This window comes from Heliangelus exortis, chromosome 3 (genome assembly GCF_036169615.1).
Source record: "Heliangelus exortis chromosome 3, bHelExo1.hap1, whole genome shotgun sequence".
Lineage (NCBI taxonomy): Eukaryota > Metazoa > Chordata > Aves > Apodiformes > Trochilidae > Heliangelus > Heliangelus exortis.
Genome location: NC_092424.1, coordinates 32,999,008 through 33,016,816, shown reverse-complemented (window position 1 = coordinate 33,016,816; position 17,809 = coordinate 32,999,008). Strand labels below are relative to the sequence as shown.

At 43.4% G+C, this 17,809-nt stretch overlaps 1 protein-coding gene across 1 annotated transcript; it reads right to left on the bottom strand.

Moving 5' to 3' along the window:
* Positions 1-201: 201 nt before the first annotated feature.
* POLR1B (RNA polymerase I subunit B) lies at positions 202-17,306 on the bottom strand. Its single transcript, XM_071739941.1, has 15 exons — positions 17,109-17,306; positions 16,859-17,026; positions 15,625-15,771; positions 14,514-14,646; positions 13,401-13,537; positions 11,818-12,041; positions 9,946-10,117; positions 8,146-8,317; positions 7,164-7,445; positions 6,436-6,569; positions 5,812-5,982; positions 5,100-5,256; positions 3,761-3,957; positions 3,134-3,387; positions 202-1,798 (listed from the first exon to the last, which is right to left on the bottom strand). Exons 1-15 carry the CDS (start codon positions 17,238-17,240, stop codon positions 916-918), a joined length of 3,363 nt encoding a protein of 1,120 aa, XP_071596042.1. The 5' UTR covers positions 17,241-17,306; the 3' UTR covers positions 202-915.
* Positions 17,307-17,809: the final 503 nt, after the last annotated feature.

The window sequence follows — 17,809 nt, the reverse complement described above, 5'->3', positions numbered from 1 at the left end:
GCGGCTGGTGGGGAGCGGGCAGGAACCGCCGGGCGTGCGGCGGCCCCACGCCTCGCCCACGGGGGACAGCCCCACCGCCTCCCGCCTGCCACCACCCGCTAAACCCTGGGAGAGCCGCCCCGGCCGCGCCGCGCCCTAAACTCCATCCCGCCCCGTGCCCCGAAGAGCCCCCCCGGCCCGGCTCTGAAGACAGGTGATGTAGAATTATAGAAAAGATTTCTTAACAAGAAAGGGTACAGCTGCCGCCCGGGGCACCCGCCCATCCTTTCCCATCGTCGGGGAGCACCGAGGCTGCTGCCGGGGAAGGAGGGCGTGTGTTCCGAGCACTGGTGGGAGGCAGGAGAGGCCTGGGCTTGGCCACCTTGGTCCCTTGCGGTCAGGGCTGCAGCTCCGTGGTGTAGAACTTTGTGTCTTCACGATTTTCAAGGCTTTGAAATAAAGCAAACCAAAAGATGTCCCATACCTTTTAACACATACCCATCATTAAGGCGTATGTTTTCCAAGGATTTCTTCAAATAACAAAATATATCTTCTCTTTGTAATTTCCAGCATTCACTTCATGCTGTTTTATGACCTCTTCATCTTTGCTGCAGCCATTGCTCAGAGAATAAAAGAACCCCCACCGTTCTCAACCCAGCAGCCCGGTGGGAGTGGTGATATTTCTTGATTTCTAAATGCCACATCTCAGTATCTAGTGATCCTTTAGGAAGTGCAAACAAACTTTGAGAGCATCATATTTCCTCACCATATGGCTTGGCAACTGCTCCATCTCAATATAAACATCAAATTAATCTTGCAAACAAATATTCAAAGAACCTGAGAACTGACTTAAGGCTTGAAAAACTGCTGGGGGCAAAGGCAGGACTGACAAGTGCTGCCTCCCTCCCAGCAGCATCGATGTGCCCAAGGACAGAGCTACTCCACTTTGAGCTTTGTTTTTATGTTCATGGCTGCCAGCTCGGCCACGAAGTAACGGAAGACGTGGGGCACAGGGACAACCTCGATTGTGTCTACCTCACTGCAGACAGAGCAGGAATACCTCCTGTTGCTTGTCACAGAGGAGGACTGTGGCAGTTTCTCCAGCACAGGAGAGGTCATGCTGCCACAGCTCATGCAGACATAGGCTACAGACCCATCAGAGCAGTTGAACAGGCGGTCCTGCAGCAAGAAAGACGTGCCGTGAGCCAGCAGAGCATCACGCTCCATCTCTCCGAAGCGAATCCCACCTTCCACATTCCTCCCCTGGACAGGCTGGTTGGTGACAGTATCTCGGGGTCCTGTTGTCCTCACCTGGAACTTGTCTGAGACCATGTGTCGCAGGCGCTGATAGTACACCACTCCCACGAAAATATCTGCCTCCAGCTCCAGGCCGCTGATGCCACTGTACATCTTTTCCGTCCCAAAGAAGTTGTAACCCGCGCTCACTAAGGTCTCACCAAAGTATTTCAAAGCGGAGTTCTTCTCTGTGAAGGTGAAGGGAGTGGCATCATAGGAGACACCGTGCAGCGCCGCTGACTTTCCTGCCATGCTCTCGATTAACATCCCAATGGTCATACGAGAGGGGAAGCCGTGAGGGTTGAAGAGGATGTCTGGAACCATCCCGTTCTCCGTGAATGGCATATCCTCAACTGGCCAGAGCTGGCTCAGGATGCCTTTCTGTCCGTGACGACTGGCAAATTTGTCTCCAATAGTTGGATTTCGGGGAACCCTCACAGTAATGCAAGCCTTCTTGAACTTCCCAGTGCCACGGTCATTACTGCATAACCTGACATTGTCTACAATGCCGACTTCCTTATTCCTGTGGAGGTGGAAAAACAATCACAGGAAAGGTGTCAGGTGTGCTCGTGATTTTCATCTAGGAAAGGCAAATGAAGGAAAAAACCTCAATTTACTTTCTAAGTCTCATAAACTGCCTTGGGACAGCTGGGGTACAACACTGGTCTTTGAAAAGTACTATTCAGTAGTGAGGAAAATCAGACTGCATGAGAATTAGGGCAAGCAATACAAGGGTTGTTTTTCTACTACTACAAGCACAGCTACAGCTTTCAAGTGACCAGGTTATTATTTAAAATAAAGATAATTTAAACCTGATTCATCTGTATCACACTTGATCTGGCAAACTGCATTCCTGTGCCACTTTGTGTTAAGGCAGCAGTCCCTCTCTCTCCCTGCCCCAAATAAATACACAGCCTTGGTGGGATACCAAAATACAGAATGGATTTCAGTGTGAGGCTCTTAGCCCTGCTCCATGACCAGTCCATGGCAGCTTCTGCAGCACAGCTGTTACAGAGCAATAAAAATAGCTGCCCCAGTAACACCAGTTACTGTGTTACTTAAGAGCTTCACAACCCAATTTGCATACACAATATGAATACCAACAGGGCCTTATCCTCACTAGCAATGCAGCAGACACAGGTAAGGCCTGAAGTTGTATGAACAACTGGGAGTGTAGGATGTATTAAATGTATCAGTTTTTGCCAATGTCTTTGCTTCCCTTTCCTGGAAGAACATAGAGGATTTTAATGAAAGCTTCAGCCTTCTCTCTTTTAACTGAGGTTAAAAATCTTGCAAAACTTAACCCTAAGATATTTAAGTGGGAAAGAAGGGTATAGTTGACACAAAGTATTTTAGCAGTATGGAAGCTGCAATGATAACAAAAATGATCACTGAACTCCTAAACCAGTAAAAGCTTTGCTTACAAGGTTTTCTGGCAAGTTTCTAAGATCAGGCACTTCCTTTTGGTTTTGTTTGGTGTTTCTTTGGGTTTTTTAGACAGAACACCTTATGCAAGTAAAAAAAAGTTATTAAAAATGACTGGGGGGGGTGGGCAGAGAACAGTATTAGGGAGAGAAAAACATTTCTGCAAGCTGAATATTTCTTTTTACTGGCCTCAGATTCTCCTCCTAGGATGTCAGGCTCTGCAGCATACAGGGGCTTAGAAGAGAGCCAGGATGCATGCATGGGAGTCACCTACAATGTGAAATTTGGGCTCTCTTTGTTAAGAAGTGGACAGTATCACGTAAAGAGAAAAGCAAATACCTGGAGTAAAAGATATTGCACCTTATCAGGGCCAACCACTCTCAGACTGCTCACCACTGGCTATGTGGAGTCAGGAGGGACATGCTGTACTTACGGATAATAGATAGTGAAGGTCTCCCCTGTGTTGAGGTTCATGAAGCTGTAGAAGGGGTCCCCAGGCTGTAGGATAGAGCCAACAAAAGGCAGTCCGTCAGCATCCAGCTTCTCCATAATGTTGGGATCACCAGGTCTGACGCCAAATACTAAATTATCACCAGCCCTGCTGGCTTTAAGAGAAAGGTCAATGCTCTCCATCTTGATAACACTTCCATAGGCAAACCCTCTCTGCCAGGAAGATTTGTTCACAATCTAAAAAGAAAAATAAAGGCTTATTACAGACTTGCTAATAGGTTCAACAGAGAAAACATTTCCATCCCAGTCTGATGCTTGCCTTTTTAAAACTGCCTGCCCAAAACTACCTATCAAGTCCTTCTGCAACCTCAGTACTTTTCAGTGCTGGAAGCCCACTGCCTGCACAAGGGAGGTCTGCTCTATTCTTAGTACCTCCTGCATTACCTGTGTTATTAATTAACCACTGTGGTCCTACATCTGCCCTAACAGAGTCTGTGGACTAACAGAAGCAGATAACAGGTTTTCTAAGCTAGGTACCACCCTTCTTTTCCTAGTCCCTCACATCAAATTACTTTACCAGACAGCAGGATTCCTCCTTTTGGTGACTTACCATTGCATCTTCCATGTCATAGCCACTGTAGGAGATGACAGCCACAATTGCATTGGTGCCAACTGGATAGCTGTCCATACCATAATAGTCATACATGCCAGGCCGCACCATAGGGCTCTGGGGAGTGTGAAGGTGGTACAGTTTGTTATCTGAGCGGTCCTTGTAGTTATAAACTGGAAATCCCATAGTTTGCTTTCCTAGAAAGAAACAAAGTTGGATTTTTTCAGGGTCAATTCAAAGTTAAATGACGTCTCATCCTACTTGTAAGTTGTTAAGAAGAAAGTTGGAAATATGTACAATTTAGAGGGATTACCAATCTTAAAATTAGGATATTATTAGAATTTAATAATTGCCCTAGCTATAGAAGTTTTCATGAACCACAACAGTCAATTCTTTTCACAGCATTTTATAAGGACTATTTGTAATTTTGTGTCTTTTCTGCAATTTCAAAATGTACAGTAAAGTTGATATGGTATTTTTTCGTTTTTTGCTTGGTTGTTTTTTTATTTCCCCTATCCAGAGTTACCCATTGTGAGGCACGCCTTACATATTTCCACACTCAAAAGCATTTGCCTCTGTAAGGATATTGGCAAGCCAAATAAGTTTTGAACATCATCATTGGTACTTTCATAAATGTATGAGTAAGTGGTTGCACCCCATCTGATTTAAAGCCTCACATACATACCCTATCCCAGTTTACTTCAGACAATTGAATGAATTCATTTAAATATTTGTCAAACAGTTGCCAGAAAAAACACCAACCCTCTTGACAGAGGGCTGTATTACTCTCTTGCAAGTCTCCTCAAAACAGCTGCAGTGTCAAGACAGCAGTTGCCCACTGAAAACAGGTGGCAAGGAAACCTTTCCCTAACTGCAGCAGAGCCTCTACTGTAGCTACCAGTCAGAAGCAGGTTAACCTCTGTCAGTTGTGGGGAGGACTGTTGGCAGCACAGATGTCAGACACTAACACCACCAAACAGCTGGTGCAGTACTCTCTTGTCTACATGATCAACAACATCAAATTAAGAAACAAAAACCAAAAACCAAACCCAAACTGATACACAAAACTTAAAGGATTAAGGAAGGCAACCTGAGTGAAAGAACCTAGAACTGCCCACCAGTGGAAGTCAGCCAGGATGATAAACTTGATTTCTCTTTAACTTTGCCATGAAAAAAAAATAAGAGGCTGCCAATGCTGCTAGTGAACCTCTGTGTTGAAACAGCAGCTGGGAAGAGCTGTTATTTGGGAATGCAGGAAGAAACACTGGAACAGACACAATGGAGATCTTCCCCTCTCCCTTGCCTGGGGACTTGCAGCATTAGGTACTACAGCACTTACCCATCTGGCACTGGTACATGTTTCGTGGACTTTGGTTGTGGTCAGAGAAGGGGATGAGGTTGGCCACCACACTCAGAATGCTGTGAGGGAAGAGCTCCTGATGAGTGGTCACTTTGGGTACCACCTCTGACTCCAGCAAGGCCACATTCATGAAGATCTGTAAGCATCGAATTGAACAATGCTTGTTCATTTCCTTATTTTAAAGAGAAGGAAGCAAAGCAAAGCTGCTTTTGATGTCTTTTAATCCATTTCAGTTTCAGCTGTGGTTGTCTGCACCTTAGCTGCTAAGCTACCTATGAGAATCACAGACCAACTGCCAGAAAAGCAAGTCTGGAAATACAGTGCTGAAGTAACATGTCCCCCTTCCTGTCTCCCATTTTAATTTTTCCAAATGGGCAAGCTCCCCAGCAATGATGTAAAGCAAGATGAGACAGTAGATACAAGACAGCAATCCTTTGCCTCAAAAGCTTCACTAAGTTCATACTGAGAGCAGATTTCAATATCTCACAGAGATCTCTACTGCTCATGTAAGACATTTACTGGAAACCAATTAGCAGGAGCTGAAACAACTCTTTTGCCACCTATTCTAAGTCTTTAACGCAAGCTCCCCACGTCCTACCCTCATCACTTTTGCAAGTATTTTCCACAGTATTGTTTTTGATGCTGGGTACCTCTGTAATAGTCAGTGATAAAAGAAATATGCAAACCCTACCTGTTCCAGAGTACCAATCCATTCGTTCTTTCCATAGAACAGGTTTCTGACAGGCCGCACCATCCGGGAAGGGGTAGTAAAAATGAACAACCCAGGATACAGACTGGGTTTTCCTGTCTTTGGGATAAGGACAACTTCTGCTCGTGCAGGAAATCTCTTCTCTTGTGTTATCTGTTTGTGTAAAAAAAACAACCACCAAATCAATTTAGAAACACAAAAGCCAACACTGGTTTAGTTAAGCTACATCCAACGAGCTATATAATGAAAATGCCAGCCACAGGTGTGGCTGCCAATATAAAATGGTGGAGAAAAGATTTTTAAAATATTCATAGAAAAATCTCTACTAAGAAAACAACAGAACATGTTTATCTTAACTTTTTCAAGAAAAAAGTTCTTCTAACATGGAAGACTTCAAAAAAAAACCAACAGATCAAACACATGGATATAATAAAGAAAAACAGAAAAACCCACTCCAATATTAACAAATAGCCAAAGGTAACTCATTTGGTCAGATTAAAAAAAATAAATAAATGGAAGTTGAAAAAAAAAATTGTTCTAAACACGCCTATTTTTAAGCACCGCATATTGAGGATGTTTAGCTAGAAACATTTTAAACAAGACAACCTTGAAGCGGCGGAGGGTTTCTGCAATCTCAGGAGCCAGGTCACACTCCACCCAGCCCACCACAGAGCCGTCCAGCACAACACTGTAACACTCCACATAAGGCTTGCTTGGCATCGCATCAATGGGAGTGACACCTGTGAGAAGAGGGGGTTGGGTGAGCCAAAAAAGGAAAACCCCACAGAAGTATTTCTGCAGGAAATAACTCCATCCACACAAAAAAACCCTAAACAAACTTTGAGGCATCAGAAAATTTAGACCTAACGGGCAAAGCCGTGTATTATCGAATAGAAAATATAAACCATGCACAACTAAGAATGTCATTCCCCTCTCCTTCACATTTTTGATTGAAATGAGCAATCCCTTCACTGTGGTAATGGCATGAGCTGCAGTTTGATTCAAGTCACCAGCAGCATTAGGATCACAAGCATGCTTGGTGCCTGTATAGTGCAATCCCTTGTGCTTAATGAATGCCTTCACTTTGCACTCAGCACACAGCTAGAAGACATTTACATGGAACTTTACACTCTCCAAAAGGCTGACACACCCATCTAAGCAACATGCTACTCACCACTGATGAAAAAGCAATGTAAGTGCATGTTTACCTTGATTTCACCTTCTCAAGTTAACAGTGTACAGTGATGGTATCAGATGGTATCTGATGGTTATGGGAAGGCAGAAAGGGAAAAAGAAAGACTGCTTCATTAAATGACCAAGCTAGTAAAACATACCTAGGGAGCATAACAATGGTGGAATGTCTGTCACAGGCACCATCTCTGTCACTATTTCACACACTGCTGTCATGTGGTTCATCAGACCACAGGGTGCTCCATCTGGGGTGTCCACAGGGCACAGAAACCCCCAGGATTCGGGCAGCAACTTGCGGACAGTTGTAGTTCTCATCTGGGCAAATGCTGCCCCTCTGTGTATGCAGCGGAAGTGGGAAAGGTAGCGAATGAAATTCAGCTTGTCTCCTACTACACACAGACCACTGTCCTGTAACATGCCCAGGCCTTGGGAACAAAATTAAGATTTATGTCAGGACAGCTTTAACAAAAAAAAGCATGCTTGTAACATCAGTTACTTATTTCTCACTGACAAGGCCTAAAGATCTTTGTGCAGGATCCCAACAACAGAAAGCACACGTGATGTTGCCTGTGCACAGGCAACTCTGTGACCTCTAAGAGGTCTAGAGACTTTTAATTCTGAGCTATTGATTAAAATGCAACTCCTTTTAGAAATACGTGAAAGTCATTCTCAGTGAAGTGACTTGGGGACTTGCAGATAGTACTTTTTACTAAAGGAATTAGCAAAGCAGTTTCTCTCTAAGCTCACATGACCAGTGGGGCAGTCCGAATCAACAAATACTCCTTCTGTTTTACACTGCACCTTCTAAGAAGTAATAATCTTTCACAAAACTAATCAAGCTATGGTTGCAGCTCTCAACAATGCTAGATTCAGTTTCAACTCTTTATCTGGGTAGAGGTTTTGCTTTAGTAATTAACCTGTTTTAGCCCACACATAAAATCTATGCTTGAGAGGAAATCTTGACTGTTTCCTCAATTATCCTTTTCCTCAAACCACTTTTATTAGTTCAGTTACAGTGTACAATGCCTGCATACAAGCAGTTACTTTCAGTTAAGAACTCGGTTTTATGTTGTTTCTTATTCCATTAAGCAGGGGAAAAAAAGCTTCTTAAGCCCCAAGATTTACCGGTTTTAGATCGCAGGTTACCAGTTGCCAGAAGATACTCAAATGGCTTGGTAAAATCTGTTGCCAGGCCAAATGCCTTCATCAGGCTGTCTGCATTTATGCTGGTATCTGCCTTTTCTGTTCTCTTCTCCAAAACGAATTTAACAGATTGTAACCAGCTTTCAAGCCTCTCCTACAGTTTAAGAGATTTAAATTTGAAACAGGAAAATAAAGGCTCAAATTAGAACTTCACATCAGTTGCACATGCTACATGAATCCTACAAAATCAGCAGGATCGACAACTTCTGGTGAATTTACAGTTTTCCAATCATATTTTCCACACTGACTTACTTTTTTTCAAAACACTGATGGTATAAGCCAACGCAGAAGAAAATATTCATTCAACACCTTTCTAAACACTTCCACTCAGACCAGTGACGAGTTTAGCAAACAAAGTACAACAGAACTTCATAAAGAACAAACAAAAGCCAAACCAGAAATTGTACCTATAATCTGACCACAAGAGTAACTACATTGATCAGCCTGCTAAATAGAGTCACAAAATAAAATCACATTATGAAATAAGTGTAGATACATAAACTTGATGGCCATGGACACAGGCTAGTTAAACATTGCTGAGGCAATCTCAGAGAGAGGACTGGATTTTCATTTTAACTGTAATATTGCCACTGATGTGATCTTGTATAAAAACCAGGATAAAGCATGTAAGACACCCAACAAGGCTTTGAACTTTAGTAAAAATCCACTACGTATAGCCACATTGTGTCTACTGTATGCTCTGGGCTATTTAGGATCTTTGCATTCAAAGAAGGGACTGTTAACTGAGTCCCTTGCTGTCCTTCCTGATGGGGCCAGGCACAGCAACCTTTCCCAGTTCCTGGTAGCAGTCCCATACAACACTAAAATGCTGCACAGAACTCACCTTCTTTTATTTCTAAACTTACTGAAACCACTCAAGTAATACAGAGGTTTCATTAGTCTTTCAGGAAAACAATATTAAAGAAAAAATCCACTAAAATGGAGAAGGGTAAAAAAAAAAAAGACTTATATGCTAAATTAGGGAAGTTTCTTTACTCAGACATGGGAACTACTATTCCACAACTATTTTCATGGGATAGTCAAGCTCCTGAACAGGAATACCTTCCTCTGGCATCCTGAATTAGGAATCTCTAGAATAAATTTGATTCATATTTAATAGACTAGGAAACCACATTTTTATGTCACTAGTAATACATTGTTTAACTCAGAAGCATGCTATCAACTTCCTAATCCATAAAGGAATTTAAAAATGGGAAAAGTGACAAGTCTGAATACAAGTAGAGTCATCATGAGTCATCACTTTTTGAAAATATGGGGGGAGGGGACAGGACAGTTATTTTCTTGCATATTTGCCACATGAAGCAGCAGCAACACCACAAGGCAAATTTTTATCACTCCTGTATCAACTAATCCAGCAGCAGTATGCAGTTTCAAAACCCTCTTCAAACACCGAAAGGATCAATATCCCTCTTTCCCTGAGTGGCATGCTTTCATTTGCTCTGGAAAGCTATGAAGCTCTTTATTCCAAGTATTGTACAGGCTTTTCTTCAGCATATTTAGTACCCTGTACTGAGAGAGCCTAGACTCCCTCATCAAGACTGCCTGCTTACACTACAACCAGCACTTCCTCAACCTTCAGAGCATATCCAGGCTCGCCACTCCTCAGCTTTGCTTCTGCACCTTTCCTGTCCCCATAGTCACAGTGAGACCTGGAACAGACAACCATTACATTCACAGGCTTAACCTCCCATAAGACCTTACCTTTAAGAACATAAGGTAAAGCTGTCCTGGGGTAAGCACTTCTTGATTCATCAGACTGTCTGGATTATCCTCCATGCACTCCCCTTTGGCAAAAGCATAAAGCTTCCGAGTCATCATACAGAGCAGGTAGAACTTTTCAGTTCTGTTTGTCAGGTGTATGCAGATACACTTGCTGGAAGAAAAGAAAGGAGAAGGACAACTAACGCAATCTCTTCATTGTAGACATTCTACTTTCTCTTAAATAATCACAAACCAAGTTTTTTGGCTAGGAAGCCTAACGAGGCACAAGCCTCTCAAGTTGCCCTTTGTATTAGATGAAAATTCCAAGAAATAATAATTAAAAAACCCAGAGGCTGAGCTGAAAAATTATCAACTTGCCTTTTTACAAGGCTAGTTTTGTTTAGGATACACCTAGCTGACTAGATGGAGAACCTTGTTAAAGACTGATTTTAAACACTTTCATGTTAGACATCCTTATAAGTAGGTACACAGATAAGGACCAGTCAACAGATGACGTTAGTGCTTTTTATACAGTAGCTACGACACCAATTGTATATGTGCACATATCCACATACTTGGACCCCACATTAAAACTGAGCTGGAAATTAGTAGCAAGCAAGCCACTAAACCTTTATGTTACCATTATCAGTATCCTGCCACAGAAAGTCCAAATCTCCACTACTGTCAACCCACATGTGGAAAACTGTGGTCTGAACAACACTAGCACAAGCAAAAAGGAAAGCCACACCCGATCCCCATGAAAAGCTGATCAACTGCTTTCCAAGACACCTGAAACAATTGGCTCTCCAAGTGCAGCAGTGCCATCAGCACTCAAGGACTTTTCCAGCTTTCCACTTATACCCTGTATTGCCCTCTAGTGAAGCCTTCACAACTTCACTAAAAAGCAAGACAAAAATCTGAAGGCTGGTTCTGTCCATGTAATTTACAGTTACAGCACTCTCACATACAGGGTCCAACCCAATTAATGTTTTCACTATTCTTCCTCTTTATCTCCTCAGCTGAGAAAAATAAGGTGTACTGAACACAGGAGAGGAAAACCAAATCACTCACCCACAAGAATATTTAGAAAGAAAATAAAGGGAATTACAACTTTCTTTAAATTATCCACTCACATTTCTGTGTACAAAGTTCTGTGCTTCCAGCTGGTCTACAGACTTTTATAGGCTGCTTTTGTGTATCCAGCTACCTGGCAACTCCCTATTTAAAAATGCTCAAGGGCTTGGGCATTCCAAATTATGCTTTCTATGCTAAAAAAACTCTTGAAGAGCAAACACCCATTTGCAAACACCTACCAGAAAAATAAATCATTTAACTGAACGTCTGTCACACTGACAGGCTCAAAGCCAGCTCTTCCATTCCTTTCTAACTTATTCTATGGAAGAAGCAATATTTTAAAATGGTATGAATTAGATGCTTTAAAAGATAAACATAATTCTCATTATAGCTGCCAACAACCATGTGAAACTGGTAAGAGTGCCACAAATTGCATTATTTCTGTTCAACAAATAGACCCTTAAACAGTCACAGACCTAGCTTTAACTTTCTCTTCCTTTATCTGCAATATTTAAGTTTTCATCAAATACACCCAAAAAATCACATTTATATAACTGATAGCCTTTCCTGAAACCATTTTGGGGATACTTGTGTCAATCTATTAAAATACATACTTTTGAACACCACAAGTATAAATTATCATAATCCCAGAGTCCCATCAAAAACTGACCACTGGTTATCACGCATGTGAAAACTGTAACAAAGTGTGATGTAATAATGGCAAAGTACTCTTAAATCTGCCCGTAATTTCAATACAATAACACCAAATCACACACTCCCACATGCATACATACATACTTCAAAATGAAATCTGCAGCTTGTTCATTGCTATACCACTCGGGAAGGTTAAGTTTTATTCTGAAGCTTTTCCCCAGGTATTCGAGGACATTTTGCTGTGTAATACATCCTGCATTCACTACTGCTCTCATCATCTCAGTAACGCAGTTCACATAGAAGGTGTCATCTTCCTTTTCTTTGACCAACTCTTCAAAAATCTGGTAGTCTGAGAAACTAACTAATGCCTGAAAGACAGAAGTGTATCAGATCAATAAAACACACAGTCATAGCAATTATCTGGCCATAATATACAGCAAAACCACTAGGACACCTCACGGATTCAGATTTTCAGTCCTCTGGAATTCCTGCCACCATGCAAACTGAAAAATACTGTGGGATTCTGGTGCTTAGAGAGTAATGCAGGCATTATTTATACCCTGATATTGATCACAGGTACTGCCAATCCAATGCAATACTTGGAAAAAAATAAACTTGTACCTTCTAAATTAACACTTTTCTCTCATTTAGGTAATATTTAGTAATATCTTTACAAAGTGAGCTTACTTACAAATTTAATTCACGATTGTCTCAAGCTACTTCTTATTCTCATGCAAACCAAAAGGCAATTTGCTAGCCTTTTGGTGAAGGTTACTACAACGAATTATACAAACTCCAGTTTCAATATTTCATGTACTTAAGCTCACTCTTAAATCCCATGTCCTTGGTGTTACAACTTCCAAGTGGTTTCCAAGTTGGGTGCAAACCCATACAGAGTGACTACTTATGGAAGAATTCAAACTTCAGACAACACAACCTGCTTATCCTGAAATCTCATGAACTACCACAAGTCAGTACTATTACTTTGCATATTAAAAGAACTAGTAATAAGCTACTTTTGGTAACTACTTTTGTTGATACAAAAATTGAAGAAAAAGTGAAAAGCAACAGCAGTGTGAATACGGCAGGTTGAAAGAAGATGCAAATTAACTGAAGATGATTTACAGAACTGTTGTAGGTAGAATACAGAGCTGAAATTCTAGAGAAAGCATGCTTTAGAGAAGAATTAAAACAGTATTCACTAAAGCAAATTTGTGCTTGCTATCTAAAGAACAGTTTCCATCCACCAAATGTGGCCAAATAAGACACTTCCAGTTCTTCCTTGTTTCTAATTCCAATCAGAAACAGCACTTTATTTTTATACTTAAAAAAAGGATAAAAAATTACTCTAAGTCAGTTAATTGGTGTACTTTTAGACGTGACTTTCATGATTAATGTTGTCTCCCCAGTAAACACTCATATGTCATTGTGTTTTAAAAAGACTCCTGATAACTTTCACACTAGGTGGCAAACACACCCTCCAAGAGCCTTTTATCTAGACCATTCATTAGCAGAAAAACACGAACCTCTTGCACAACTCTCCCTTCTTCTCCTGACCCTGCACATGCTTCTTCTGCAGCATCAGTTACATTAAAGTCATAGTTTGGGCTATAGTTCTTCAGCCAGTATAGGATGGATGACTGACAATACTTAACATAGAATTAGCTTCTTCTCGTTACTTATATAGAAATCATTAACAAAACTCTATTTAACATGGAGATTTTTACCTTCAGAGCAAACCCCAAGGGAAGGAAGAACAACTCTTTCTGAAAAATGAAATTCACCATGACACAACCATTCTCCAAGTAGTGAAGGTTCATGTTTATCGCAGTGTGCTCATCCTTAACACAGTGCATCACTACTCCTGTGAAAATTAACAAAAGCAAAGACCAACATGAGCTGTACCACATCAACTCTCTGCATTGCTGTCATGTACTTGGCACTTCATGGCTGAGAACATGATCATTAGTTTCAGCATCAGTCTCCTACTTCAAATACACCAGCTCAAATCAGTTCTTAGAGGACAAATGTCTCAAGGCAGCCAGCACACTTGCTGTGAGGCTTGGAAGATACATACAGTTTTTAAGAAATGGGAAGCCCAGGGCCCCGACTATGCTGACTGTAAACTTAGGTTGTAAGATACAGCAACATACAAGCAATCTTCCTAACTGTATTCTGGGTCAAGTTTTCACATCTCTGTGCTTGGGTGTACCACTATAGAAGTGTTTCCTGGTCCTGTCCCATGCTATCCACTGCAGGACAAAGAAAAACAGAACAAATGAGACCTTTTAAACTGGCACTGCCTCAAAATAAATGTGGAATTAAGATTGTGTGCACAGTCCAGTCACATCAGCAGCTGGTAACATTTGAGTTTAAAACAGTAACTTCTCTGTTTTAATTAGATGTTAAACTTGTCTTACTGAGTATACACCACAAAGGTATAGGACAGCCAAGAATCTAGTTAACTGGCATTATGTAAGTTTAATCTGTCAACTCGAAGGATGGATAAACAAATTCAATGGAAATGTGTTCAGCACTTGACACTGACTTCTACCGAAGGCAGGGTTTTAGTTAAACCTTCAACATTACAAAAGGTTACATGAACTGCAAAGCCTGGAACACAATGTCCTTCGTGGGTAGCTCAGGCAGCTCCCACAAGTCCAGCATCTACCTCAAGCTTGTACTTTTACGGTGGTGTTAATCCTTGACTTTTCAACATAGTAAAAAATACTATACAGGAGTTACACCAAAACAAACTACCAAAAGCAGCTATGGTTGGTCACTCCTGTTTATCCTCAAGAAGTTACTACCAGGATGCTGAAGGAAACTGTCCAGCTTACCATACTCTGTAAAGCCAGGGCCTCTGTTTTTCCATTTGTGCCTTGTCATAGCAAGAGGGAAATTTCGCCTGGGCATAATCAGCATCCTAATAACTTTTTCTAAGCCATTAATTATAAAGTAGCCTCCCATTTCCTGGCAGAAAAAGAAAAATAATTTTAACATGCTTAGAAATCATAACCCAGCATCTTAAGAAAAAAAATGCCTGCATTACAGGTTCACAAACATTTAAGGTTTTATGTATGACACACATACCAAGACAGACTTCAGCACTGCATCTGGAAAGGCTCCATCCCTTGCCAGTGACTAATAAGTCTAAATGCAGCATACAGTGCAAGGAAAAGAACGCATGTTCCACAATTGAAGGGAAGGAAGAAAAAGAAAAAAAAAAACAAACCAAAAAGCACCAAACCCTCATCAACTTAATAGCTTTGGAGAGCTGACATAAACATTTTTTTTAAATAAATACACTTTATAAACCTCAGGTATCTTTGGTGCAGAAGGCCTTTCTGGTTACATACAGGTTTAACACTGATAAATGTATGACTGCCTAAACAGTATGCAATCAGACAAAAAATGCCTCAGTAGCAAGAATAAGATGAATTAAGGTACAAGCAGCACAGTAGGGGGGGCAGAAATAGTATGCCATTGTAGACTTGTTTCATAGTTTGCTCACTCTTTGAGAGCACAAAATACAGCACTAAATAACTCTAAATGAAATTCTCCACAGCTGATATGCTGCTGGGTAGACAAGGAAAAAAAATGCAGAAGGCAACCAAGAATGAAAACGTCTCTTTCAGTGCCTGTTTTCCAAATCACTGCCTGTGCAGAAGCCCACTTACAGTGACCTTGCCTCAGCTGCTGGTTAGCAGTAGAGAAGTTGTATATTGCACTGCAGGAAACAGACACGAACAGATCCCTGTATTCAAAGCAACTGTGACTGCAAATTTTTCCAGATGCCGTATGGGACCAACATTAATGGAGAAGATTCAGAGAAAATACCATGTCAAACTTGAAACAAAATACAAACGCTTAAGTCCTAAAAAGAGACATTGGCATGACATACTGCTCATGTATAATGCAGATTTTCCTGACCCACAAAATCCCCATTACCTCTTCCTCCTCATGGTGTTGTATGAGATCCTGAGGAGAAAGATTATAGAGGTTGCATAACTTGGACTTCACCATGATTGGGATATGCCCCAGGGGCTGCTTAATAGTCTCCTGTGGCCTGCCATTCACTGACCAGCTGATGTCAGCCTAAAATGACACAAGGCAAACAGTGAGCAAACTAAATCACCCTTTCAATCTTTCCTACTGTATAACCTGTGCATTTAATATAACCACAAGCCATTTAACAAATTTGTATCACTGTAAAATGGCAATAACTAGAAATTACTAGGAAAGGGAAATGTTACTACACCTCTCTAAACCCACAGTGCAGCCTTACACTGAGCTCTCTGCATAATTCTGGTCTCCAGTTTAAGCAACAACTAAAAGCATGAAGTGGGTCCTGTAAGAGCAGACATTCAGCAGAGAAGGGCTTGCTCCTCAACTTGGGGAAACAAGAGCTCTTGTGAGGATTGGTAAAGCAGTAAAGGCCGCATGGTGAAGACAGGTAATGATTATACAGTGCTTCCAGCTGCTTAGGGGCAGGGAGTGGGCAAGACCAACCAATCAACCTGTCTCAACACAAGCTGAGACACAAAGCTTGTGTCTCACAAAAAGCACAGCAAAATGTTTTGTTCCAGCCATTCAAACAGGTTCAAAAAATAATTAAACGTTGGTAAAAAACGATGGGAAAAAAATTCAGGTATGAAAAATAAAGCCATCTTTAGCTCAGAAAAATCTGGAAGCCACTGGAAAAACGACTGTGAACAAATCTGTGACTGGCCAACTTTCGTGTTGAGACAAGATACCGCACCTACAGTCGCGGTTCCCCTCATGCAAAGGCACAGCGGATGCACAACGAGCCCATCAGCAGGGAACAGCAGCGCCTGTGCCATCCTTTCACAGTGCTAAGGAAAACACGTGCTGCGGATGCTGCTGCAGCTTCTCCAGAAAAACTTTTAAATTAATTCTTAACCAGTAGTGAACACATTCCATACATCCCTGACAAACCAGACTCCACGTGGGTCGCAGGTCCCACAGAACCCCCCGAGACTCCACCCTCCCGAGGCAACTGGAACCAGTAAGGGGGTTCGTAGAGAGAGTGCGCAGCAGGGCAGAAAGGGCCACCTCGGCAGGACCGATACCTCCCTACAGCCTGACCCCTGGCTATGCCCACCGGCTTTGCCTCCCCATTCCCGCCCCCGACGGGCCCCACGGTGCGCAGCTGGACACTCACGGTGATGCGGCCGCGGTAGGTGCTGCGAAGGCCGCGGCACTCGGCGGGGAACACCCTCCTCTCCTGGCAGACCGTCCCCGCCGGCACAGCGGGGGGGGCGATGGACACCCCCACCACCGCCAGCGACACGCGGGTGTCCTTCAGCGCGAACTCCAGCGGCAACAGGTCCTGCAACGGTACCGGATGAAGCGCGGCGGGAGGGCCCGGCCCCGCGTCTCATTACCTCCCCCCGCCCCGGCGCCCCCCAAACCTGTACGGCGCGGTAGACGCCCTCGCTGATGGCGTAGTTGAAGGACTCGATGTGGGCAGTGGTCAAGTCCCGCCGTGCCCGGCCGTGCGGCCGCGGCCGCAGCCGGTGAGGGTCCCCGCCGAACCCCGCCATTGCCGACCGCGCGCCCCGCCACGCGCCGATGCACGGGAAGCGGCGGGGGCGGGGCCGGCGGCGCCCCTCCAGGCCGCAGGGGGGCGCTGTGACAGATCGCCGCATACAGGGAGCGTGCTCGCCCCGCCCTCCCCCCGCACGCCGCTTCCCGGTCCCTCGGAGCAGCTCCGGGGCCGGTTCCCCACGGCCTCCGTCCCTCCTCCCTTCCCGCCGTATCCCCCATCCCGAACCCCTCCTTTGTGCCGCCCCCACCCCTTTCCATGTCCCCACTTCCCGACCCCCGCGCTGTGTCCCCCAGGGCCCAACCCCAGCCACGTACATCCCAGCAGGAGCCCTGGGGAAGCTTTGACATTGCCCTCCCCGCTTGCTTCCCCACCCCTGGGCCCCGAAATGCACCCCCAGCTCCTGCCCGTGCGGGGACAACCCTGAGGTGAGGCCGGCCCCCCTCACGCCATACTGCTCCCCCGCATTTGTAACCCCAAGGTGAGTAAAACTCTGCTGTGGCTGACTCGGCCAGCTCCTAGGGGCCCACATTGCAACGGGGACAACCTTCACTACTGGCACCCACC